The sequence below is a fragment of the Lepidochelys kempii genome, chromosome 3, assembly GCF_965140285.1.
Source record: "Lepidochelys kempii isolate rLepKem1 chromosome 3, rLepKem1.hap1, whole genome shotgun sequence".
NCBI lineage: Eukaryota > Metazoa > Chordata > Testudines > Cheloniidae > Lepidochelys > Lepidochelys kempii.
In genome coordinates, this window is record NC_136382.1 from 191,585,059 (window position 1) to 191,611,886 (window position 26,828).

Here is a 26,828-nt window from a genome sequence, read left to right on the forward strand (position 1 = left end):
GGAGAGATGGACAGTACCAGAGAATGAGGTCTTCTATGTTCCTAATGAGACTGAACCAGGGCCCCTCTAAATTGCTGGAAGTACATTGCCCAGAAGTCCCAATAAGGCCAATAAGGAGGATCATAAGTAAGGCTACAATTTAGTCACTGAGGTCACGGAGTCCATGACTTCCAGTGACCTCCGTGATTTCAGCAGTCAGGAGCTGCAGGGTCTCCTGCCACCAGCAGGGGCCAGGAGCTGCAAGGTACCCCTGCTGCCGCTAGTGGCCCCCACATCTCCTGGCCACTGCGGGCAGTGGGGTACCCCACAGCTCCCACCTCCCACAGGTGGCGGAGAACCTCTGAGCTTGTGTGCGGTGGTGAGGGAACCCCTGAGAGCCTGGCCGCCAGGGGTGGCAGGGGAGAGGAATCCCTGAAATCCCAGGTGGCGGTGGCAGGGGAACCTCTAAGCTCCCGGTTGTAGTGGACCTCTGGAGCTGCGGGCGGCAGGAGTACCCCACAGCTCACAGCCCCTGCAGGTAGTGGGAAAACCCCTGAGTGTCCCGCCACCACAGGCCCCCCGAGCTGCGGGTAGTGGGGGTACCCCGCAGCTCCTGGCTGACACAGGAGTACCCTTCAGCTCCCAGCCCCCACGGACAGCTGCAGGCGGCTCCTCAACCCTGCACAGCTGCCTCACTTTGGGCATATGGGGACACACAGAGCCTCATTTTGTCCCATTTTGTTCTTTTTTGCCTGTGACCTTTCCGTGACTTTTACTAAAAATATCCATGACAAAATCTTAACCTTAATCATAAGGCATTGGGCAATGTATAGATCACTGGTTGTCCCAAGTGTTAACAGGCAGAGGCCTTTTTGCATCTGCAGAGGGGAATAATGTCTCCTGGAGTATACTGAACAGACCTGAAGAGGAAGTCTTGCTCCACTGTAGGTGTATCTGCGCCCCTGTGCCTCTAATCAGAGATTTTAGGTAGCAGTGTCATTCAGCCCACATATGCGCTCTCCCTCCCTCGATGGTGTGCCTTGAGATTACCTAGCACTAAATGGGGGTGAATCACCCCCATTTCCTTCTCTACTGCAGAGTCCCACCTTGAGAACTCTAAAGTAGAGAGGAGGAGGATGGGCTGTGGAGTACCCATAGGAACACATATCTCGAAGAACCATCCTTACTGTACAAGGTCAGTAACTTCTTCCTCTTCAAGCAGTGTCTCTATGAGTGTTCCACTATAGGAAACTTCACAGCAGCATCCCCCATTGGGGGCTGGAACTTCATAGTGGAGTCTGTTATTGCAGAGAGCTCAGTGAAGCTGAAGATGGCATTGGAGGCTGAGGCTCCAGTGATCACATAATGTTCCATGAAAGTATGGGCAGAGAAGCCCAAGTCGCTGCTCTGCAAATTTCCAAGATAGGGACATCTTTAAGGAATGTAACCAAGGTAGAGATCGACCATGCGGAGCGCGTATGGATTCTGGATGGAAGGGACAGGTTGCACCCTTGGTAAGAGTGATGAATGCAACCGGAGACCCATTTGGATAATCTTGGAGCCGATATTGAGGAGCCTTTGGATCTTTTCACTAAGGAGAGGAAGAACTTAGGAGACTTTCTGAAGTCCTTAGCCCTGTCTAAGTAAAATGTTTAACATCTCATGTGAAAAATCGCCTCCCTGCTGTCACGATGTGTGCTCAGGAAAAAAAATGGAGGATGGATTTATTGATTCAAATGAAAGGCAGAGGCCACTTCAGGGAGAAAGCTGAGATACGATCTCAGTATTACTTTGTAATAAGTAAGTCTTTTAAAAACACAGTGAAGGGTGGGTGTGCCATCAGGGCTGCTATTTCTCCTACGCTTCTAGCTGAGGTGATGGCAATCAAAAATGTTGTCTTCATGGACAGGTGTAAGAGTTTGCTTGGACCAGTTCTATTGCCCATAGGCATAACAGACAATCTAAGCAGGGTCTCGTGAAAAGGGTCCTTGCTGACAATGGCCTGAAACTGCTCTTTTTGCACTTCTGGTAAATGTAGAGAGAATGCCCTGAGTTTCCCATAATTCATAAAATCAAATTTGGCCATGACCGCTTGATAATTCGTGACTCTGAACAGTAAAGTCACTGACTAATATGTCTTCCTCCCAAAGAGAGCCATCTTTTCCAATCTCAATCATATGGGTTGACTTACTATGATATTGTTTGCCCCATGTATTGACCAAGTCTATTTCAATCAAGTTGAGCTGAGGGTGTTGAAAGAAGTAGGCTGCCTCTTTGGGAGGGATGTAATATTTCTTGTCAGCTCTCTTGCACATCAGTGCAATGGAGGGTGGTGTCTGTCAGATGACTTTGGCCGGATTTAGAATCGCCTTGTTAATGGGGGGCGCGATTTTGGATGAGGAGGAAGCATGTAGATGATCCACCAGCTTGTGATGAGTATCTGCCACCTGCTGTTGTGGAATTTGCAGCTCATCCACCACCCTCTTAGTGAAGATCAGACGGTTACTCACCTTGTGTAGTAACTGAGGTTCTTCAAGATGGTTGTCCCTGTGGCTGCTCCACTTTGGGTGTCTTGGTGCCCTGCGCTTGTAATCAGATATTTGAGATAGCAGTGCCCGGTTGGGCCACACACACTCCGTACCCGTCTCATGCCGTTCTGAGCGGTTACATAGCAGTGTGCAGCCAACCACCCCCAAGTTCCTTCTCTACTTCAGATAATCGATGTGAAACTCCAAAGTAGAGGGGAGAAGAGAGGGTAGTGGAATACCCACAGGGACAACCATCTTGAAAACCTCAGTTACTGAACAAGATGAGTAAGCTCTTCTTCGAGGAGTTTCCCTGTGGGTGCTCCACTCTAGGTGACTGTTGAGCAGTGCCCCTCAGTGGAGGGGAGGGGGTTTGGAGTTGGTCTATTGACTGTGGAAAACACTAAGTCCAAACTGAACAGCTGCTGCTGATTGTTGTTCTAAAGCATAGTGTTTAGTGAAAGTATGGGCTGATGCCCAGATAGCTGCTCTACAAATGTCAATGATAGGTACATTACTGAGAAAGGCCACTGATGTTGCTAACGCTCTGGTGTAGTGTGTGCAAACTCCAGGCGGAGGTTGTTGATTGTTGTTTTGGTAACCCAAATGGATACATCCATATATCCATTTGGATAGTCTCTGTTTTGAGATGGTTTGGCCCCTCAAGAATTCTGTTATAGAAAAGAATAGTCTAGGTGATTTTCTGAAGGTTTTTGTTCTTGCTGTATAGCAAGCTAATGCTATAAGAAGTGTAGCATATGGAGTGAGGCCTCCCTCTCATCAGCATGTGGCTTCAGGAAAAATATAGGTAAGTAGATGAGTTGATTTTAATGAAAAGGGGAGGCGACCTTGGGTATGAATTAAGGATAAAGTAATCCTACAGCCACATCCTAAAAGAATGCAGAAGGTGGGTGTGCCATTAGGGCACCTAATTCTCCCACCCGTCTTGCGGACATGATGGCAATGAGGAAAGTGCATTGATAAGTGTAACAAAGAGCAAGCTGCAAGGGATTCTAACAGTTTTTCCATGAGATGGCGCAGAACAAGGTTGAGGTCCCACATGGGTGTAGGGTTTCTTAGTGTGGAATAAGTCTTTTCTATGCCTTTAAGGAAGCGTTTGATCTTCAAGTGAGCAAATATAGTGATTCTGTCCACCTTGTCGTGGAAGGAGATCATGGCAGCCAAATGTACTCTGATGGAGCTTGTGGTTAGCCTCAATTTTTTAAGTCCCAATATATAGTTGAAATTCTCAGTAGGGGGGCCAACAATGGACAGAGCTATCTGTCCTGGCACCAGGTACAGAATTGTTTCCAGTTATGGATATGTGTCTTTCTTCTGCATAGTCTCCGATTGTTCAGTAATATATCTTTCACTTCCTCAGAACAGTCCTTCTTGACCCTTGTCAGCCATGGAATAACCAGGCCTTGAGGTGGAGTACCGCGAGGTTGGGGTGACGGATGCGTCCCACAACTTGCGATAGAAGGTGAGACACTAAGGGAAGGGTTTGAGGGAATTTCACTGCCATGGTGCAGATATGGGAACCACATTTGTTTGGGCCATGTGGGTGCAATGAGAATGACCTCAGATTTGTCCTGCACGATCTTTTGAATTGCTCTGCTTAGGACTGAAGTCAGGAAAAATACATATATCCGTGGCACCTTCCACTTTAGGAGGACAGCGTCACCTAGAGAGTGGTGTCACAATCTGGCCTGGGAGCAATATCGTGGACACTTGGAGTTCTGAGCTGTTGCAGATAGATCTATGGTGGGGAACCCCCACAGTATGAATATGGATTTGAGAATTCCAGGATCCATCTCCCACATATGGGTTTGTGAAAAATCCCTGCTTAGTAGGTTCACTGCTGTATTCTGATATCCTGGCAGATAGGATGCCGATATCTCTGTGCTGCTGGTGATGCACAAATTCCAAAGGCGTATTGCCTCCATACACAGGGAGTATAATCATGCTCCCTCTTGGCGATTTATATAGAACATGCATGCCATATTGTCCGTGAGGATCTTGATGACATTGTTCTTGATTAAAGGAAGAAAGCGCTTGCATACATTTCAGACTGCCCTTTGCTCCAGTAAGTCTATGTGCAGGTTGGACTCTGCTGGAGACCAGAGGCCTTAGATTGTATTGGTGTATAGATGTGCCCCCAACCTACTAGGGAAGCGTCTATTGTGAATGTCATGGTTGGAGCTTTTTGTTGGAAAGGAACTCCTGAGCAGACGTTCTGTGGTTGTGTCCACCATATTAGCAAGTCTTTTACCCAGTGTGGCATTGTGAGGTGTCTGTTGAGAGAATGTCTGTGCTGTATATACATTTGTTTGAAGCCAGGCCTGAAAGCATCTCATGTAGAGCCTGGCATGTTGTACAACAAAAGTTGTTGCTGACATATGCCCCAGGAGTTGTAAGCATGTTCTGGCAGATGTGTGTGGACTGCCCATCACCGTTGAAACAACGTGAGACAATTGAGGTACGCTCCTGTGAATTCCAACTTTTGGACAGGAATGAGTGTGGACTTTTGTACATTTATTTGCAATCCTAGGTCCATGAACAGGGTTGTGGTACTCTGGCGTTTATTCCTTTTTGCTGTGTTAGTGCCCTAATCAGGAAGTCGTCTAAGTATGGAAATATCACTCCTTGTCTGTGGAGGTGAGCTGCAATGACAGCGAGAAGCTTGGAAAAAACTCTTGGGGCCATGGAAAGACCAAAGGGTAGTACTCTGTACTGGAAATGCTGTTTCCCTAGGGTGAACATTGTGTTCTCATGAATTTGTTGAGTTTTCGTAAATCCAGGATGGGTCTCCACCTACCAGTCTTTTTTGGAGTTAGAAAGTAGTGGGAATAAAAACCTCTCCCCCTGTGTTGTGAAGGTACGGGTTCCACAGCACCCAATTGTACAAGGTGGTTTATTTCCTGTTGTAACAGGTGCTCATGAGAAGGGTCCTTGAAGAGGGATGGGGAAGGGGAGCAGGTAAATGGGATAGAAATAAAGGGGATGAAGTAGCCCTTCTGAATAATCTCTAAAACCCATTTGTCTGTCGTGATGGTGTTCCAGACTGGGTAGTATGGTGACAGACAGTCTCCGAATGCGCAAGGGTTTCTGGTTCTGGAATCAGAGACTGGAGGTTTCATCCCCTCGACCACATCTTCAAAATTATTGTCTGGAGGTTGATGGTTGAGACATCACAGGTTGAACTTGGTTCTGTTGACGTCTGTTCTGTTTTAGTTTATGCCGTTGGTCGTACTGTCTTTGTGACTGGGAATATGGCGTGGGTCGGAATCTCTGATTGTAGAACCCATTCTGTTTCTTTTTGTTTGCAGGTACGTAAATGCCAAGGGTTTTCACACTCACCCATGAGTCCTTCAGGGTGTGTAGCGAGACATCGGTTTTGTCTGCAAATAATTTCTGTCCTTCAAAAGGTAAGTCCTCAACCGTGGCCTGGACCTTCCTTGGGAATCCGGAGAGATGGAGCCAGGATGCACAGCACATGACAACTGATGTGGCAATGGATCATGCTGCCATGTCTGGAGGGCTGTCCTGGCGACGAGAGACCCTTCAGAAATGTTTGCTTTGTGCTGTTTCTTTTTTGTCATGTGGGACATTTTCAATAAAGGCTGACATCTTGGAGAACAGATTGTGTATATATTTTGCCAGCACGGCCGCATAGTTTGGTGCAGGGTGTGTGAATAAAAATTCAGCTCCTTTTGCTGACACAATACTTTTTGTTAGACCTCTTACACGAGGGTGATGAAGTAGCTGGAGTCTGTCAGATGATTTTCGCAGGCTCCATATTAGCATCATTTACCTGCAGGGCTATCTTTGCTGTTGGGGATGCCTGGAGTATGTCAGTAAGCTTACGTTGGGCTTCTGCTAGTTGTGCCAATGAAATGTCTAGGGATTCAGCAACCCTTTTGAAGAGGTGCTGAAAGGATTTGAAATCATCCCCCGTAGTAGGGGGTGATGGCATTATGTTTTCGTCTGGCGACGAAGATGAGATGTGAGCAGGCGGCGAAGTGTTCTGTTCAGCTGTGCGCTCAAGTTCCTCAGCATCTTCCTCTTGTGTTTCAGAGGGTGCCAGACAGCAGGTGAAGGGGAATCGGCTGTTCTGGACATCGGTGGGCTAGCTGGACTGCGGTTCTGGGTCCTAGACATTGCCCATGGAACCCAGTATGACCAGTTAGTTGGGAACAGTATAAGGGTGGTGCCCATAGGTGACCATATCATCCTCGTATATCTGTAGGTGGTTGTTGACAAAATGGTCCTGGCTTTGGTAAGGAATGATGAGCATATATTACTGCATCATCCTCTTCTTCCTTGTCACTGGAGATGGGGGAGCTGATCTGCAGGGAGTAGTCAGCTGGCTAGGTAGGGATCTGGATGGGGTACCCTTGGTGCCAATTAGAGGAGATTCAGGTGCTGAAGCCACTACCAGGTCCGCATGTCTTATGAACTCCTGTGGTATCGTGAGGCTCGGTGCCAGGGATGGCATTGTGGACAGCACGGGAGCATGAGTTGAAGCAGCTGGTGCCAAGGATTTAGAGCTGTGCGGCACAGGTACCATTGTACCACTCGGTATTGAGATCTTCTTTGGCTCTGTGTGTGCTGAGCTGGAAGGTTTCTCTTTGCTATATGAGCCTCCATTACAGTGTGCCCACACAGGGTCTTTAGCTCTTTGGGAACACTGAGTGCCGGAGGTTTCCAGTGCCTCGTGGTCTGATGCTCTCGGTACCGGGGCAGATTTTTCCATTGGAGATGACTTTTGTTTAGGCGATTCTCAGTGCAGAGATGTCTGTGACTGCTTTTTGGTAGCCCTTCTAGGAGTAGGCTCCTTGGCAGCTGAAGTTGAAGCAGAGACCCTGTCAGAGGCTGCCATTGGCAACTGTTGGCCAGGGGGGTGACCTGGACTCAGAGTCAGAGGCTGGTCTGAGGGATTTCTCCATCTTGAGGAACTTCTGTTGGAGATCCCTGGCTTTTCTTGCCCTAGCTGTCAATTTTCTGCAGCATGGGCACTTTTGAGTAACGTGTGTCTTGCCATGGCAGCGGACACACTGAGCCTGGCCGTCAGAAACCGGTATGGATAGTCTGCAAGCCAGGCAGCGTTTAAAACCAGGTGCGCTGGGCATGCTTGAGGGAGTGGTCTCTTAAGAGAAAAAAAAACAGGGGTAAACCCTGTTGAGGTAAAGGCTGTATGCCTGCTGAGGAGGCAAGGGTAGATAGGGAAGATAAAAGAAAAACTTTTTTTTTTAATTTAAGAAATTAAAGTAAGTCAATAGATATGGAAACTAACTACAACTAAGCTAACCTATCACTATAAACTAACTACTATAAATCTTATCTGAGGTAAGAGAGGGTGCTGCTGATTTCTCTGACTCAATCCAAAGGTGGTAGAGAAGGAACTGGGGGACGGTTGGCTGCACACCGCTATGTAACCACTCAGACTGGCGCAAGACGGCTACGGCCCAACCAGGCACCGTTACCACAAATCTCCGATCATTCTTTACCCCCCCCCTTTAAAAAAAAAAACATTAAAAGTCTGAACTACTACCACCACCGAAGAGGGGAGGTCCCCCCTGAAAAGAGTGGGAAGCAGGATATAGAGGTTCTTTTCTTTCTCTTTTTTTATTCCAATGGGATAAACGGAAACTCTAACTATTAAGGGAAATAAAAGAACTATAAGCAACTACAACTTATGGTAATGACGCAGAGAATGAAGAGACAACTGCTCACTCAGTTTGAGGCCAAAGGTTGTCGAGAAGGAACTTTGGGTGGTTCACCTGCACAGAGCTAGATAGCCTTGATGCAACCTCTCGAGGGAGAGGACATGTGTGGGCCGAATGAACACTTTTACCCAAAATCTCTGATTAGAGGCACAGGGGCGCAGATACACCTATAGTGGAGCACCCAGAGGGACATTACTAGAAGAACCGAAAGTTCTGAGTCAGAATGCTTCTCCACATATTGTACAGGAGGAGACAACCCCTCTTCCTGAATAGTAAAAGTCATAAGCAGTCAGTGACCCAGCAGACCTAGATACCAAAGTGAGTCTGGAGGTTGCAAGGAAGGCTCATTTGGTACCATGAGGTCTTTACAGTACTGGAAATCCTGAGATACCAGGCCACAACAGAGCTTGGTACAGCAACCGAGGTTGTTCCTGATGCCGTTGTCAGAGGCGCTGGTGTCAGTACCAAGGGAACTGTGGATTCCAACGAGGCCGCTCTCTTGGTAGCAGTAGTGGTTTTTGACTCTGTGTCCTTTACCACCGAGGTACAGGACTTAGATGAAGACTTAGAGTGCTTCACAGTACCTGAGTATTCAAAGCCTCATAATATGCCTCTTGGGGCCTGAGGTCTCCAGTGACCTAAATCTCTTTGAGGAGGAACTCTCTATTCTGGTTCTCTTATCCCACTCCAGTCTTTGAGTGGGAAGCTCTCTGTATTGCTGGAGCGGTTATTGGTACCTCACTTGTGCAGAGTACCAGAGACCAGGTCTCGACGCTGCCTTCCTCTTGAAAGATCTTGGGGACCATGCTGTTGTCAGAGCACTAACAGAAACAGAAGGTCCTTGTACAGGGGGGTTCTCTGTACCAAGGTCCAAAGCCAGTCTTAAGGCTTGCGCCATCATTAAAAATCTATACCTAATTTCCCTGTTTTTACAGGATCTTCCCTTAAAAGAAGTGCAAATCTTGCACTTCCTGAGGATATGAGTCTCCCAAGCAACATATACAGTGAATGTCTGTCACTGACTGGAATAGCCTCTCAATAGGAGAAGCACCTTTTAAAACCTGGGGAGCCCAGCATCTCAGACAGAAGAAAAAAGCCTTCTGGACCCTTCACAATAGGAGAAAATAGAAAAGTGTGTGTGCGTGTATATTTATTTATTTATGAAAAAGAAAAACAGGAACAACAGTTCCAACAACTATAAGGTACTAATATTCTACAACTACTAAATAACTAACAGTATCTATAATTATAAAGAGAAAACAGGCACACACTAAACTCCATCTCTGGCTGAAAGCGTCTGAGAAGAAACCAAGGGCAGTTCACTCGCACAGTCCTACTTAGCCTCAGTACTGGGCACAAGGATGTATACAGTGCATGTGCTGGCCAAACAGGCGCTGCTACCAAAAACCTACAACCAGAGGTGCAGGGCGCACACGTACCTGAAGTAGGGCACCCACAGGGACACTACTTGAAGAATTTGCAATTTCAGTAACCTACTGTACAAAGAAAAATGTACAGCCATCTAAATGTCATTTTTCAATAAATGCGCATATACCAACAATGTTATATTTTGAAAGTGATATTTATTTTTTCAGTCCCCAGAAACGACAACAATATTATCTATATTCTGTAAAAATTATGAGCAAAGGATCATAGAATAGAAAAGACCAATTTTAAGGGAAGTTTTCAAATTGCTTGCTCTCACTTAGGGCATGTCTACACTTATCTCCGGAGCGATCGATCCAGCGGGGGTTGATTTATCACGTCTAGTGAAGACACAATAAATCGACCACCAAGCACTCTCCTGTCGACTCTGGTACTCCACTGGAGCAAGAAGCGTATGCAGAGTCGATGGGGGAGTGTCAACAGTCGACCTACCACAGTGAAGACACCGCAGTAAGTAGCTCTAAGTACGTCGACTTCAGCTACGCTATTTTTGTAGTTGAAGTTGTGTAACTTAGACCAACTTAGCTTGCCTCCCCATCCCAAGTGTAGACCAGGCCTTAGTCAGGTGTTGAAAGGGAGTAAGGAGTTCCCTGTATGTACGACCTGCAAAAAGCCTCAGCAAAATAGCAACCCAGCTAACTAAGATGCTCTCTATGAGTATGCAAGTTCTCCAAAAAGATCTCTATATACAAAAATTAGTCTTGTATAAATGTCAGTATTCATGAGGGAGTTTGGGGTTTTATCTTTTTATTTATGTAAGAAACACTAGACAAAGTTATTTGATGGAAATATATTGTAGCGGCTCTACATTACTTTTTAAATAAATATCTATAATGTTGGCTGTAATGTTATACATTTATTTAAAATAGCACAATTTTCAGTTTAATTCAGGAGCAAAAATTTCATCAAATGCAAGTTACCACACAATATTCTATTACTGGATTTGGAGTTACATTGACTTTGGCTGAACTTAAAATACTCATAATAATCAATCTCACAAAACCAAAAGAAAACAAAGACCCATTTTAATGAATGTAAATTAACTGTACCTACCTGACTGGCATCTTTTACATGTATGTTATCAATCAGTTTGCACAGCAACCAAAAATATTCCTTACAACCAGATCGTAACACTGGTTCCTCTTCATAATCCTCTATCTGTGAAAAGAAACACCTTTTTATTCACAAATCTGCCTGACAAAAAACTTGCTTAACTTAAACTGTGATAAAACAAGATGATAAATCCATTAACTGCTATAGGACTTATTATTTTTGACTTAAATGAGAATGATGGAAAGCAGTTGCAATTCATCTTTAACATAAAGCTGGAATGAAAAGTTAAATTCTTACCCGGACAGGTTTCAATGCCTGAGCATCAGGAAGAAATTTTAATAATGTTGATGCAGCCAGTAGCAGAAAGGATCGATTAATTGAGTCTCCCCCATCCAAACCACAGAGAGATAATTTGTACAGACCATTACAGGACTCATGGCGAACTGCAGTCTTCAAGAAAAAAAATTTCATATAAAATCAAATTGTTAAAATAATACTGCATATGCTATTTCCTTTTTCACTTTTGTCTAATATATGTACATACATAACAGTTCTCCAAACACTATTAGACAACTTAGGCAGAGTATATTTCTATGGAAGTATCTTTTATAAAGTGTGGAGGCGTCCAAACTATCTAAAAACTACAAACTAACTACTAAAACTACAAGAACTATTTACACTAAAATTGTCAGAAAAAAACACTAAGAGAAGGATTGCCAAACAATGAGGGGTTCCAGCAACCATCAAGGGAGGTAAGAAGGAACTGAGGGGAGCAGGTCGGCTGGGCCCTTTATAACAACGCTATGAGCATGCGACACAAGAGGGTGCTGGAGCCAACCCTAAAGATACCACAAAGGGAAAAAATTCTGGCAGCTGTGCCGGGGTGCGCACACACACCTACATTGGAATGGACAAGTGCAAGCACTTGAAGAAGAGCAGGAGTTTATAATGGAAACTGATTAACTGTACACCTTTAACTGTATATGTTGCAACTGGCACTTGCTATATTTTGACTAAAAAAAGAAAGGTTGAACAGTCTTTTTTAAAAAAACAACAAGGAGTCCGGTGGCACCTTAAAGACTAACAGATTTATCTGACCATAAGCTTTCGTGGGTAAAAACCTCACTTTGAGTTTTTACCCACGAAAGTTTATGCTCAAATAAATCTGTTAGTCTTTAAGGTGCCACCGGACTCCTTGTTGTTTTTGTGGATACAGACTAACACAGCTACCCCATGAGTCTTTTTTAAGTAATAGCATCAGTACGCAACACACTCCTCTGAATTCTGATGGAGTAACATCAAAAGACACTAGGGCTGGATTTTGTCCATATGAATTATTAACTAATATGCAATGATCTTTCCATTATCTTACCTCTGGAATAAGAAGGGTAAGTTTCTTTAGCCAATCTTGTAAATGATCACTATCTGCCAGGCTGGATTTCACCAAAGAACAGCAGTGGGCCCAACTCACCAAGAGCCACATTGAATAATGAGTAACTAAAGGGATAAGAGGTGGAATAAAGTCACCATGTAATTTCTACATTAAAAAGCTTTTTGGGTTGAACAGTCACAAAGGACAAAAGCATATAACATCTCTCTCTCACTTGTGATAATGAGTGACAAAGGACCCTCATTTTGGCATTTAGGATGCCACCAAAGCTGAAGTAATATATCCATTTGGTTACTAAATGTTGATTCTCTTTCTTAATTACACTATACTAATGAGACATCATTCTGAAACACAATTCCTTCCCTGCTTCCTCACTGCTCAAGAGGTGGGAGGTAATTTGCTGATAGACCATATCAGCACTAAATTATGGCACTCCCTGAACCAGCTCAGCTTTCCCTACTCCTCTCTTCCCACCAGCTAAGGGCCAATTTCTGGCAGGTGACACACACAGGATGTCAGAATTCTGGCTCCAAAATCTACAGATACACCACTCTCAGGCCCTTGGTGACAGGATACAGAGGAGGAGTCCAGAACAAGGCCTAAGGCTAAGGGGAGATGCCTGTGTATTTGTGAACATACAAGCTGTAACTTGACAATGGCTCCTATACAAATAATTCTCACAGGAATAATCTTAGGGAGGTATGGGGGGATTGCTGGTGGAGTCAAAGACTGCTGCCAGTCAAAATACAGGTGAATATTCATGTCACTTTTACAGTCTTAATGTGAACCTATTTGGAAGGCAACAATTCCCCCAAGCAGCTCTCTCAGGCAGGACTCTTCTGTAGACTGAGCCTCGGGTTGAAGCTTTGTACTTATCTAAAAGAAGCTCCAGGGGAGATTTGTGGTGCAAATACTATCTGCCTTGCTCTGGGGATGTGAATCCCCACCTAGGGCAAAGCAGCTCCAGTGACACAAGGGAACACACAGAATCATAGAATATCAGGGTTGGAAGGGACCTCAGGAAGTCATCTAGTCCAACCCCTTGATCAAACCAGGACCAATCCCCAACTAAATCATCCCAGCCAGGGCTTTGTCAAGCATGACCTTAAAAACCTCAAAGGAAGGAGATTCCATCACCTCCCTAGGTAACCCGTTCCAGCGCTTCACCATCCTCCCTCCTAGTGAAAAAGTTTTTCCTAATATCCAACCCAAACCTCCCCCACTGCAACTTGAGACCATTACTCCTTGTTCTGTCATCTGAGAACAGTCTAGAGCCATCCTCTTTGGAACCCCCTTTCAGGTAGTTGAAAGCAGCTATCAAATTCCCCCCTCATTCTTCTCTTCTGCAGACTAAACAATCCCAGTTCCCTCAGCCTCTCCTCATAAGTCAAGTGTTCCAGTTCCCTAATCATTTTTGTTGCCCTCCGCTGGATGCTTTCCAATTTTTTCACATCCTTCTTGTAGTGTGGGGCCCAAAACTGGACACAGTACTCCAGATGAGGCCTCGCCAATGTCCCTCAATCTGCTGGCAATGCCCCTTCTTACACAGCCCAAAATGCCACTGGCCTTCTTGGCAACAAGGGCACACTGTTGACTCATATCCAGCTTCTTGTCCACTGTAACCCCTAGGTCCTTTTCTGCAGAACTGCTGCCTAACCATTCGGTCCCTAGTCTGTAGCGGTGCATGGGATTCTTCTGTCCTTTCAACTGCATTAGCTGGGATGAATCAAACCCATGGTCTGTAATAGTTGTATGATATTTTTGCTATGATCAATTAATAAAAATTAACTATTTTCTACAGCACTAACCTTCATGTCTTGACCTGTGATCAGACTGAGCTTTCAACACCCTGTGCAGGAAGAAAATCAAACCAATTAAATGTTACTACAGAACAAAATAAATATATTATACCTGAAAATGTAAGAACTGAAAATGTACTTTTCTCATATTCACTTAAAATATATTCTTCCTCTCATAAAGTATAATTTTAAAAGTAATTTTACTCTCAGATGTGACTATAATGGCATTATAGGATTCCATGTTTATTGTCACTCAATAGCTTCCACATAAATTCATTTCAGTTTATAAATAAGACAGTTTTTCTAACTATTGGGCCTGAAAACTCAAGTTGGAATCAAAAAGTAAAGGTGCTTTTCTTTCTGGTGCTACCACATATTACCAACAATTGTAAGTTTTTTGATACAACGTTATACAACAAATACAGAAGGTTCATCTAAATAAGCCAAAACAATAACTGTCAAAATGTAGTCCTCAGGTGGCATCGTACGTAAGTGTACACACACATTATCAACACCAAATAGCGAATGGGCACAGGAAAAGGACACATAGCGTTCAAGCAAATTTATTTTAATCTTTTCTCCTTCATACTGTCCTGTAATCAAGACCTGTAACAGCTGCAGAGAGTGCACAGAAGTGGCTCTGGGAGGCGAGATGGTTCATGAAAGGATCATACTGTGGTCCATCATGTGAAATAAGTTTGAGAACCACTTGCCTAAATTAATGAGAGGAACTATACAACCATAGTTTAGTTTATGTTTCATACCCTTTATTCATTTCTGACCTTTGAAAAACCATAGATTTAAGTTTAAAGCTATCATGAAAATGCATAAATTTTTTAAACCTTACTACATAAATAAAAAGTTATTGTACCTAGGCGCCAAGTTGTCATACGTATAAGCAACTGACATAAGTCGCTGAATCAAACTTGTTCCCTGGACAAGTACAAGGAATACCTTTAAAAATTGAAGTTAAAAGAAAAAAGTTAATATAACAATGGGGTTAGATTATACTCATTATGTCAATTTTAAAACAAACCAAAAACTGCATGGGTGAGTGACTATACAAGACACACTGGCAGTAAACACACAGTTTTGCATTGTAATTCTCACTTATAACAGGACCAAAATCCCTATCTTCCAACAGTTCACTGTTTTTAACATTATTAATATTAATATGTTGTCCCCTTTAGCATGTAAAATATAATATGAAAACCAAGCTTAAAAAAAGGTTACTGTTGGGGGTGGAAGAATAATAGGGACTTAACAGGTAGGTTCTAGCACTGTTCAACACCAGGTGTGATGGGCCATCTTCCAAAGCAGGAATTGATGGAGGAAACAAAACATAAAAACAATGAGGAGTACGGTGGCGCCTTAACAACTAATAGATTTATTTGGGCATAAGCTTTCGTGGGTAAAGAACCCACTTCTTCAGATGCATGGATCACGAAAGCTTAGGCCCAAATAAGTCTGTTAATCTTTAAGGTGCCAGCGGAATCCTTATAGTTTTTGTGGATACAGACTAACTCGGCTACCCCTCTGATACTTGAAACAAAACATAAAAAGTAATCATCAGAAACATTCAGAAATACCCATTTACTCTGTGTCTTTGGGACATTCTGCACATAAACTTGAAAGTCTAGCTTTTTTAAAACTGCACATCTTTAATCTAATTTTAGTTAATTATGTTATTTCCTGATATGTCGTTTAGATTTATTTTTTAATAATTGTTTTTCAATACGCTATTTCCTCATTTGATTAAAAAGTAATAATATTTTTCACTTCACATCCCCCTTTGATTGATAAAAGAAAACATCTCCCCTACAGCATGTGGGTATTTGTATGTATATATAGTTTGTTTCTTACCTCTGTGAGACGAGGTATATGAAGGCCCTTTACATGATCTCCTGCCGTCTTCCTTGATTTCCCTGGCCAAGTTCTTTTCCTGTGACTCTCTGCTACACCAGACCAGGCAAAGACATCATGATAAGCTAAATCCAAATCTGAGGGATCTACTGCAAACTGGCATATCAACTTCAGCAAGCAAGCAAGACAGTCTAGCTGCCACTGTGGATAAGAAGAAAATGCAATTTTCCTTTTTCACAAATTCTAGTAATTCTTTGTCTATTTTGGAACTTGAAACACAAAACGTAAATGTCCTACAAAGCTAACAACTAAAGCACTAATTGGCAAGAGCTAACAAGACTTGTACTAGACATTACAGAAACTGGGGCTGGTATTAAAATCTTTTATTTCTTACGAAGAGAGTATTTTCAAGAACTAGTCCAAATTACAGGTACAGTTACGAGATGATATGATATTCTGTGCAGAAGATTCAGTTTTACAGCCTACAGCATTTTAGGCACTTACATTTAACTCAGAAAGCAATATTTAACATGGCTTGTTACTCTTTTAAATTAAACAATTACTTATGTAGAGACAAACTACATTAAAAATACCATTTTGTATTGTAATATCACAAAGAGATGAAAACTTCTGATTCACTCAGTAATTTCTGATTTTTTGTTCCTCCTATTTCCTTCTGGGACTCTGATCTCCAAGATCTCACATGTACTATTACTCCTGCATGTACATTTGCCCAGCACAACCAGCAGGAGTTGTACGATACAAGTGAAACTAACACAATCATAGGCCCAGATCGTACAAACAGATACACTAGCATAGCTCTCTATACCCATTCAGAATCCCATTGAATCTATAAGACTTTGCACACGTGCAGGAGTCTACACTAGAATATTTATTTGCAGGATCAGTGCCTTAGTTGCAATTTGCCACTCCTCCCCTTGCAAACCTAAATGCAAGATCAACTAAGGCACTAATAGACTCTTCGGCTTATGCTGGGAATGGAGAGAAATACACAGCATCTCCCTTCTCCTGACACTGCTCCAGAGAGAAAAGGAGTACTTGTGGCACCTTAGAGACTAACCAATTGATTTGAGCATGAGCTTTCGTGAGCTACAGCTCACTGCTGTAGCTCACGAAAGCTCATGCTCAAATCAATTGGTTAGTCTCTAAGGCGCCACAAGTACTCCTTTTCTTTTTGCGAATACAGACTAACACGGCTGTTACTCTGAAACCTGCTCCAGAGAGAGCACCAACAGATGCGAAGCATCATGAGAGAGTTAGAGAAGTGTATATCACAAGTATTTATACAGATTCGAAAGAGAAAAAAACTGAAAAAACAAAGCTCAAAAATATTCTCCTTCCATAAAAAATAAAGCTACTTTTTTTAAGTGTGAGATACTTTAAATATCCTAAACACTGAAACATACACAAGCCATGACACTTTATATTTACAACATGACAAAATGCTCACACTGAAAACAAACAGATAAAACAAACTCAGTCTAACAAACACAGACTGAAAAGAAATCCAAACTGCAAAGTAATAACCAACATAAGGAGAGTTTATCTCACATTAATGGATAGATGAATAGTGATGATAAGATATAGAATTTCATAGAATCATACAACTAGAAGGGAATTCAAGAGGTAACTCTAGCCCAGTCCCCTGCAGTCAAGGCAGGACTAAGCATTATCTTATCTCTAAAGGCGTTTAACCTATTCTTAAAAACCTCCCGTGACAGAGATTCCACAATCTCCCAAGACAATTTATCCCAATGCTTAACTACCCTGAAACTTCGGAAGTTTTTCCTAATATCCAACCTAAACCTCCCTTGCTGCAATTTAAGCCCATTGGTTCCTGCCCTATCCTCAGAGGTTAAAAAGAACAATTTTTCTCCCTCCTCCTTGTAACAATCTTTTATGTACTTGAAAACTGTTATCATGTCCACCCTTCAGTCTTCTCTTCTCCAGACTAAACAAACTCAATTTTTTTCAGACTTCCCTCATGGGGCAGCTTGGTATCATCTGCAAACTTTGTAAGTGTACTCTCTATCCATTATTTAAATCACTAGTGAAGATACTGAACAGAACTGGAAGCAGGAGTGATCCCTGCAGTACCCCATGCAAAATGTCCTTCCAGCTTGACTGTGAATCACTGATAACTGTGCTCTGGGAACGGTTTTCCAACCAGTTATGCGCCCACCTTACAGTGGATAGATGAATAGGGAATTGTATTTCCCTAATTTGTTTATGAGAAGATCATGCAAGACAGTATCAAAAGCCCTAAAGTCAAAATAGACAGCATCTACTGCTTCCTCTCTATCCACAAGGCTTGTTACTCTGTCAAAGAAAGCTATTAGGTTGGTTTGACATGATTTGTTCTTGACAAATCCATGCTGATTGTTACTTATCACCTTATTAACTTCTAGGTGTTTGCAAATTGATTGCTTAATTATTTGCTTCATTATCTTTCCAGGTACTGAAGTTAAACTGATTGGCCTATTATTCCCCAAGGTTGTACTTATTCCCCTTTTTATAGATTGGCTCTATATTTGCCCTTTTACAGCCGTCTGGAATCTCTACCATCTTCCATGAGTTTTCAAAGATAATCACTACTGGCTCAGACATCTCCTCAGTCTGCACCTTGAGTATTCTTGGATGTATTTCATCAGGCCCTGATGATTTGAAGACATCTAATTTGTCTAAGTAATTTTTAACTTGTTCTTTCCCTATTTTAGTCTCAGATCCTACCTCATTTTCTCTGGCATTCACTATGTTAGACATCCAATCACTACTAAACTTTCTAGTGAAAATGGAAACAAAATGAAATGAATGAACAAAATATATTAAATGGACTAACACCAGTGTGCACTGTTAGGGAATTTCCTTATAAACCCCTTGACCGTAGTGGTAGTGATTTCTCTCAGTGCCAACAATGGGTTATGTACCAAGAAATAAACACAATACTGCTTTAAAGTAAGATTGAGAAGTACAGGTTTCCCCTTGAAACCACTGATCAACCCCCCTTTTAAATATACTTTTGTTTTCCAATATTCTGACCACGTTATTGCAAACTTAAGCTCTGATCCCATAGTCAGGTCTGTGCAGATGCAAAGCTCCGCATGTATGAATCCAGAAACTAGTTTTCAATCTGGGCGTTAGGGGGGGGTGTATTATTTTTTAGTTCTACAAACCAGCACATTTTTTCTTAGGACTACAGAAAAAAATAATAAATAAAATAACATACAGAAAAGATATAAAAGTGTGGTCACAAAATAGCAAAAAGTCAGAATGATAAAAATAGTAATGTTTTTAAAAGGGAGATTAAAACTGCAATTATTCCAACAATTTACATTTCCCAAAAAAAGAATACTACATTGTACAATTAGTGTTTATTGGCATCAATTTAGCAGCTGGTTTGTATCCATTACAGATGGAAGCACTCAATAAACAATTTTCAATGCACAATAATTGGCTTATGAGCAATACTTTTCATTGTTCATTTTATATTGTTCATTTCTTCTCTTTTTTCTACAGAAAAGGTGCAAGTAAATATAAAAAAGGCTGCTAGCAATGGAAGCACTCAAATGGGATAACTATCTTATAGCTGGTAAACACTGACTTGTCACCTACCACAGTCCATGGTTCCTGCTCTTTAGGCTCTAGAATTCCCGAATTAAAAATTTCTAACAATTGTTGAAGCCCTCCAGCAGCAACAAACTGTAAGTAAATTACGATAATGTAAGAAAAATCAGGTACATAATGTATTTAAAACTCCTTGTCTAAGTTACAAGATACACAATTAAAATCAGAAATAAAACACTGATAAATTATGCTGTTACTTATTTTTTTAAGGACATGAGAAAAATTTGCATAAAAATATAATAAACTGAGAGGCGTGACTTTTGGCAAAAAACACTAAAATTAGATAAGAATTTTATTTTTCATTAATCATTTAGGCCCAGGAACTGGGATTTCCTGACAGTGTCCTAATGCAAAAAGTATTATGTGCTAATGATATGAGCTTGAAATCGAGAGACTCCAAGGAGTGAAACAAAATATTAAAATCTTATACTAACTTAAAAGAACTTTCATTTTATGTCATTTTGAAAAATCTACACTACATATTACAAAATACTTAAGTAAATCAAACCTTGCAGCTCCAGGTGTTTTTACTATTTTCTATTTGATCTTCACTCGAATCATCTGAGTCTGGATAAAGGTCACTATAACTTCCCTGAGGATAAACAGAAAAATAAATTACTGTAACAATACTAGAATTTAAAGTAATAAACATTTCACCCATAAGAATTTAGAAACAAAAACATTTATTTTTCTACTACATAAGAAGAAGTTATATTACCGTAGACTCTCGCCTTATTCTTCTGTTAGGCTTGCCCAAAGCTTCAATGATTTCAAGTGCATACAAAAGTTTATGGGCACTTTTTATTCGCAGGAGATCCTTCCAACTAAATCCATCATTACCCTTAAAAAAAGTTAAGAAAATTAAATCCAATGTTGGCCTGACCATAGAGGCAAAAGTAATTGCATTTTTGAAGAGACAATGGCAAGTAATTTGAAGAGACAATGGCAGAACAGATCCTAGTTCAAGCTTGCACAGTTACAAAATCTATCATAATATCTAAACAACAATTTAAGTTCTATTTTTAAAGTATTTTAAACATGTGTACATTGGGATTATATGACAGCTTTCCCTCTCCCTGCCTTCACTAAATCTTGGGAGAACCTCTGCAGGTCCATTTATAAATTTGTGAAGGGTATGATGACTGCTGGTTAGCACAGCAGAGAATGGATAACCTATTCTTTTCTACCCACCCTTCCTCCCGGTCTCTTCAACACGTATTCAATATGCTAGATTCCTGAGTTTCAAAACATGATTGTTACATTAAAAGACCATCAAAAAGGCAAACAGGAAAGCAGAATCAGACCCCACTACTTAATCCAACCTAATCAAAGAATAAAATAATCTGTCCAATTAATTTTATCCAGGGAAAATCAAACATTTTGACCCCTGCAGCCAGCTTCTCTCTTTGCCGTTAACATCTACTTACTTGCTGACACGAAGTCCATTTAGCCAAATACATTTTTGCTGGCAAAAATCCCAGTAGTTTTGCCTCTTACAATTCTTTCATTTAAATTTGTTTTGTTCTTAGTGTTTTATTTTCCTCAGGTACATTCAATCACAATTAAAGAGCGATCTTCCAGAACTCTTATTCACAATTTCCTCAGTCAGCTACAATTAGGGGGGACCCTCACATACCTGAACTTTTTACTGCCCATTAACAGGTACTGAAATGATAACCCAACATTTTATTTTCATTAGCAATCATCTCTGAAACATCAGAAAACATGTTACTTTATACACACTCAACTGTGTATGTACATGTGGTTGGTTCATACTGGAAAGTTGCTTAAAATTCACACATTTGCTCTTTTTACATTAAAAATGCTCAGAAGTACTTCAGAATTCAAGATACTTATTCAAGATAATTATCCCAACAACATTTACCCCCAAAAAAGTATAACTGAAATTGAATCATATGTTACCCAACATCCTCCATATTGTTTTAACAAAATATAAAATTCTAAATTCTCTCCCATTCAAAATTATTACAAAAAAATTCACACCTCAATTAATGCCAGTTTTAAATTTAACCTAATCTAAGCACACCCAGAACAGTGGGTGGTTGCTTGCTATTGTATTTTATAATTATGCAAAGCTGGAGTGGGGGATTTAAAACAAGGCACCTGGAAGGCAAATAATACTGTAAGATTCAGTTTTAAAGCCACATAAAATTTGGAGGCTAGAGTTCAAGAATATTGCTTTAGGATCAAGTATATCTGAGGTTATTTACTTCTAAAATGAAACCCACAGAATTCTTGAAAAAAAAGTAATAAATTGCTTCAACCTGCTTTGTACAACTCAAGATGTATGAGATTTAATTTCAACATGAACCAGTAAAGTCACCAGAGATAACATTCACTAATCATTTAACTTATTTAATTCTTATTAAATAAAACCCATTACCTTTAAAGACACAAATCAGGAAACTAAATTAGAAAAGCTACAGACTTCTTTTGATTTTTATTTCAACAAAGTAAGAGAAGAATAAGTGAAAGTGTCCCCTCTTTATTTATTTTCTCACTATACCCAAGACAAAGCCAGAGAATATATATGTCTCTATGACCTGTCCTGATTTATTATTATTGAAACTGTTCTGCCTTTCATTCAAGACAATGTCCCCCTTGCAGAAATTGGTTATTTTTTACTTAACTCTGTTGGATCAATCATCATTCAATTTGGGGTAAACTGTAAAAAGTCTAACTGAATTGCAGATTATATACATTTAAAACAAACACTGTTGGCTGACCTGTTCATCTGAAATATTTTGGAATGCCTGTAACATGTTAGGACATGTAGGTAGAAGCATTAACAGTTCCCAGACACGTCTGGACAGGTTTTCTGCATGAAGGTGGAGTTCTTCACATCTTGCACTCTAACATACACAAAAAAATCTATTACTATTCATAGTTTCTTAAGAAAAGCAACCTCACTGACATTTTAGGGTTTGAAGTTTATTTATTTATTAATATTTTAAACAAAAGCAATTCATTCTCAAATTAAAGTTTATTAAATAAATCTATAAATACAGCATGATAGTTCAGGTCTCACTGAAACAGAAGAAAATTAAGTTACTTTATGCACTACAGTATAAAGACATGCACAAAGATTCAGTGTAAATAAATCCCAGATTTAAATACACAACTATTGATTCCAATAAATTCCCAATGTAAATCCCATTGGTTTATATGGACTTATACGAGAGACGAATATGAGTCACTGAGTTGTACAATATATCTTTAAAAATATGTTTTCAAGCCAAATCCCCTTACTAACCACCATACATGTTTTCAGTAGTACATATCCTTTCCAGAGCAATACATTTTTTATAGTAACTAGTAAATAATATAATACCATTTTGATTATAAAAAGCTTATATATTTATATCTATAGATACAACATTAAATATACAGATAGAAATATTAGATGTATATGATGTTTGGATACCATGGTCAGGGGCCAACAGAAGTAACAGATCAGACAGAAATTAAACTAGACATATTCAGTCATCCTAATCAAAGATCACTAAATTACCTCACTATCTTCCATAGCCATTTCACCAGAAGGAGGTTTAAAAGATGCAAGCATCTCTAACAAATCAAAAAGGGTGGTAAGATGAGGTTCTTGCAAAAGTAAAAGCATTGGAATGTTGTCCTTCTGAGGAGGAGGTAGGCAAGATGCTGGAAGCTGAACACCTTCACCTTTACGCTCCCTCCGTGGTGCACCCAAGGATACAAACACCATCTAGAAACAAGGGGGGAGGCCGGGTGGAGGAGATAGAAAGAGACTATTTAAACAACACAACTACAATGGCCATTTTTTAAACCAGAGACATCTCATAAATAAGAATAGAATTAAGAACCTGGTTTTTGACGATACATTAATATCTTCACTGTTGATCCTTTATCTAACTATGTTTCAACAGAATGTCACAATTCAAAAATGATATACATTGGGCAGCACTGGAGATTTACTTTGATTTTGCCTGACACGGTAAGTACGAAAGGTGGAAGCAGCAGAGTGATTAATTAAAAAGTAATTAATTCAAATGTATGCTAAACTTAGGAGTCAGATCCTCTAAAGTTGCCTTTTTCTTTGACAGGGAGGAGTGACAAAGGGAAGGGTTGTGCAAGGTCGAGTCCTCCAATCTGCAGTGGTTGTAAGGTTAATCCTCCTTCCTGCAAAGTAGACATGTCCTATCTTTCTTAGGCACTGGGGCTGGATTCACACTCTAAGGAAGCTTGCTCATGTTCTGGGCAGTAGGCTGATCTGGGCTGCAAGCCTTGATAGGCCTTATAATAAATGACGATGTGACAGGGATTCTGGACTTTTGAGAGTTGGTTTACAGGATATTTTGGATTTGAGCATCAAAAGGGAGAAAGGAGACTCTTGACAGCTTCAATGGCTGTTGCCCTCCCTCTTTTCCCTGCTCTCATGTCAAAATGCTTTGAGGCACTATCCTGTTCATAAAATCAAACAGTTGTGACCATTTGGCCAAAATCTTAGTGTTTGATGTTATTTTCACCAGCCCCTGCTTTTCTCTACAAAAGATAAATGGTTCCAAATTTTACTTTGATCCTTCAGCACGTACTACTTCACATTTACTAATACACCCAGAATGTGCCTTTTTAAACAACGACTACTTTTTACAACAGTAAGGAAATAGAGCAGCAGAATGTAATAGAGCAGAATGTAAATGTATGTTAATAGGAACTAACTGTAATTTTATTTTGGGTGTAAAGGGGATTTATGCTATACAGCAGAAAACAATATAATGGTTTTAGAAAACAGTCAGATGTTGCCAAAGTGAATTTTACATTTTACCACCTAATACACTTACTGGTCATCACATGACAAAAGCAGAATGCCAAATGATCTTTTTATCTTTAAGTCTTATCTTTACACTGATAATACCTGCATATCCTTAAAGCCCAATTCATGAAGTGTTTTTTCATCGTAATCAGTTGTTAGTTCATGCCCAGATGAAATCATTCTCACAGGTCCCATGAGACCACCTACAATAAAGCACAACATAATGAATTTCTGGAATTTCACTGACTACTTAAAAAGCATAATTTTTAAAAGTAAAATGAATATTAACATTGATACTGCATCTGCTGAAAATTTTTAGAAAAACAGCTCCCTGGTAACTCTCAGGGCCTGACCCAAAGGCACCTGAAGTCAATGGGAATCTTTCCACTGACTTCATTGACCTCTGAATCAGGTCCCTAAATATTTCCTTAGCAGTATGATTCAATTATATCTTGTAATAAAAAAGGCACAGGGAAAAAAATCTGTCTTGTAGGGAGGAAAGAGAGATAATGGATAAATTCCACATTGAAAGAACTATCATTAAATTCTTCCAGAGCTGGAAAATTATTCTATAAGCATTTATTTTAAATACTGATAGTTTTACTAAGTTTGAATGCCACAGGAATTATCTTCTAATTGCCCCTAAAGTGTGTACTGTTAAATCACTATAAAGCACTATAATCTTCTAAATGAAGGCTCTAGGTCTGAAGAATCCAAAAAGGTTCACATCTATCTGCTGTTAAGACTGGAAGGAACGCAGGTGGCAGAGGGAACCATTCCTTCCCTTTTGTAGCCTTGCTTTGTTACACATGGGAACACAGAATGGAAGAACTGGAGGGGCAGGTGAGAGCTTTAACACATACTGCTATAAGGAGAAGGTTTCACTTTCCAAGCTGCATTGGTCAGTGCAGCCCCTGACTGGGAACATAATGAGGCCACCTGAAGGAAAACCAGCAAACAGCGTAACCAAGCTTAGAGCCTATCTACCTCCAACTTTCCACAATGAATAGTTTGTCTCACTCTGTTATATGCTGCTTAACATATATTTTGTTCATAATTTCCTCTTCAATCTCTCTAGTAAAATTTACTTATAATTAAGTCAATGTGAACTGGAGGTGACATCTGTTTGTGAACACCAGAAAAAATCTGACTTCTGACCTTACAGCAGGCAGAAGCTGGAGTGAAATAATGGCTTAGGCTCTGTCAAAAGCAAAGACCCTGCCAGTGGAATAGCTATCTAAACAGTGATGAAACGGGGCTGGCAAAGGTCACAGAGTACTGAAAGTGCCAAATGGTGTGGCAAGGCACCAGTCACAGTCATAAACAGAGCAAATTAAAAAGAAAGCAAAAGTGAAGAGGAGGTTACTCACCTGTAACAGGAGGTTCTTTGAGATGCGTGGTCCCTATCTATATTCTACTGAGGGTTATTTGCATATGCCATGTGCCTAGAGCGGGAACTTCTCAAAGTAATAGTGTCCATCAGTCCACTCATGCACCCTGGTACCACTTCATGGTTTCACCAGAGGCAATAAAGGGCATGGCAGACTGACCACACCTTCAGTTCCTTCTCCACAACTAATCTACCAAATCCAGAGCAAAGGAGAAGGAAGGAGGGATTGGAATACAGGTAAGTAAACACCTCCTCTTTGAGTGATGGTCCCAATTGTATTCCACTAAGGATGATTAACAAGCAGTACCTTGATAGGAGGAGGGTGCGAGAACGATGATGGAACAGTAGAATGGAGGACCGATGGACCAAACAAGGCAACCATCACAGAATCTTACACCAGGGCATAGTGAGGAAAAAAAGGCATGCACTGAACTCCATGTGGCTGGCTTATATATGTTCATAAGGGGCACATAATGGACCAGGGCCATAGTCGATGCTTGTGCTCTCATGGAATGGGCCCATATCCCACCTGGTAGGGACTGCCATGACAAGTGATTGCACTGTGGAACCCGCAACAAGATTCTCTGGGTGAAGAAGGCCTGCCCCTGAATTCTCTCTGCTATGGCAATAAATAGTTTAGGACACTTCCAGAATGGTCTCGTCCTCTGTAGGTAAGGGGCCAGGGCCCTATGTATATTAAGGGAGTGAAGCTGTTTTTCCTCCTTTGAGGTGTGCAGTTTGGGAAGGAAGGTGGGCAAATGTATGGGTTGGTCAAGGTAGAAGCAGGAAACCACTCTCAGTAAGATATGGGATGTAAGTGCAATGAGACTTTGTCCTTATAGAAGGTAGTGAAAGGAGGATTGGCCATCATGGCCCCAGTTCACCAATCCTTTCTGCAGAGGTAATAGTGACCAAGAAAATGACCTTCATGGAAAGAAAAGAAAGGGAGCAAAAGGCCAGAGTTTCAAAGGGCAAGCTCATCAATGCCATAAGGACTAGGCAGAGGTCCCACTGAAGAACAACAGGCTGAACAGCAGGGTATTTGTATACAAGGCCCTTCCAGAATCAGGCAGTTAAAGGGTGAGTGAAAACCAAATGCCCCTCCACAGGAGGATGGAGAGCACTGATAGCCGCTTCATGCACTTTAATGGAGCTGAGAGCAAGCCCTGAGGCCATCAGACACAGTAAGTAGTCTAAGA

At 41.0% G+C, this 26,828-nt stretch overlaps 1 protein-coding gene across 12 annotated transcripts in view; it reads right to left on the reverse strand.

Annotated features, from left to right (window-relative positions):
• The window catches only part of USP34 (ubiquitin specific peptidase 34), a 266,169-nt gene that overhangs the window by 98,989 nt on the left and 140,352 nt on the right, over positions 1-26,828 (reverse strand). For 10 of the 12 annotated variants that reach the window (XM_073339379.2, XM_073339385.2, XM_073339383.2 and 7 more), the window contains 12 exons: positions 24,342-24,442; positions 22,962-23,171; positions 22,177-22,302; positions 20,148-20,270; positions 19,938-20,021; positions 19,418-19,504; positions 15,785-15,985; positions 14,793-14,875; positions 13,931-13,971; positions 12,105-12,229; positions 11,030-11,182; positions 10,733-10,837 (listed from right to left, as the gene is read on the reverse strand). In XM_073339379.2, coding sequence (XP_073195480.1) covers positions 10,733-10,837; positions 11,030-11,182; positions 12,105-12,229; positions 13,931-13,971; positions 14,793-14,875; positions 15,785-15,985; positions 19,418-19,504; positions 19,938-20,021; positions 20,148-20,270; positions 22,177-22,302; positions 22,962-23,171; positions 24,342-24,442 — 1,439 coding nt within the window. Of the gene's footprint in view, positions 1-10,732; positions 10,838-11,029; positions 11,185-12,104; positions 12,230-13,930; positions 13,972-14,792; positions 14,876-15,784; positions 15,986-19,417; positions 19,505-19,937; positions 20,022-20,147; positions 20,271-22,176; positions 22,303-22,961; positions 23,172-24,341; positions 24,443-26,828 lie in introns of all 12 variants that reach the window. The other 2 variants (XM_073339386.2, XM_073339384.2) reach the window with 2 other exon arrangements.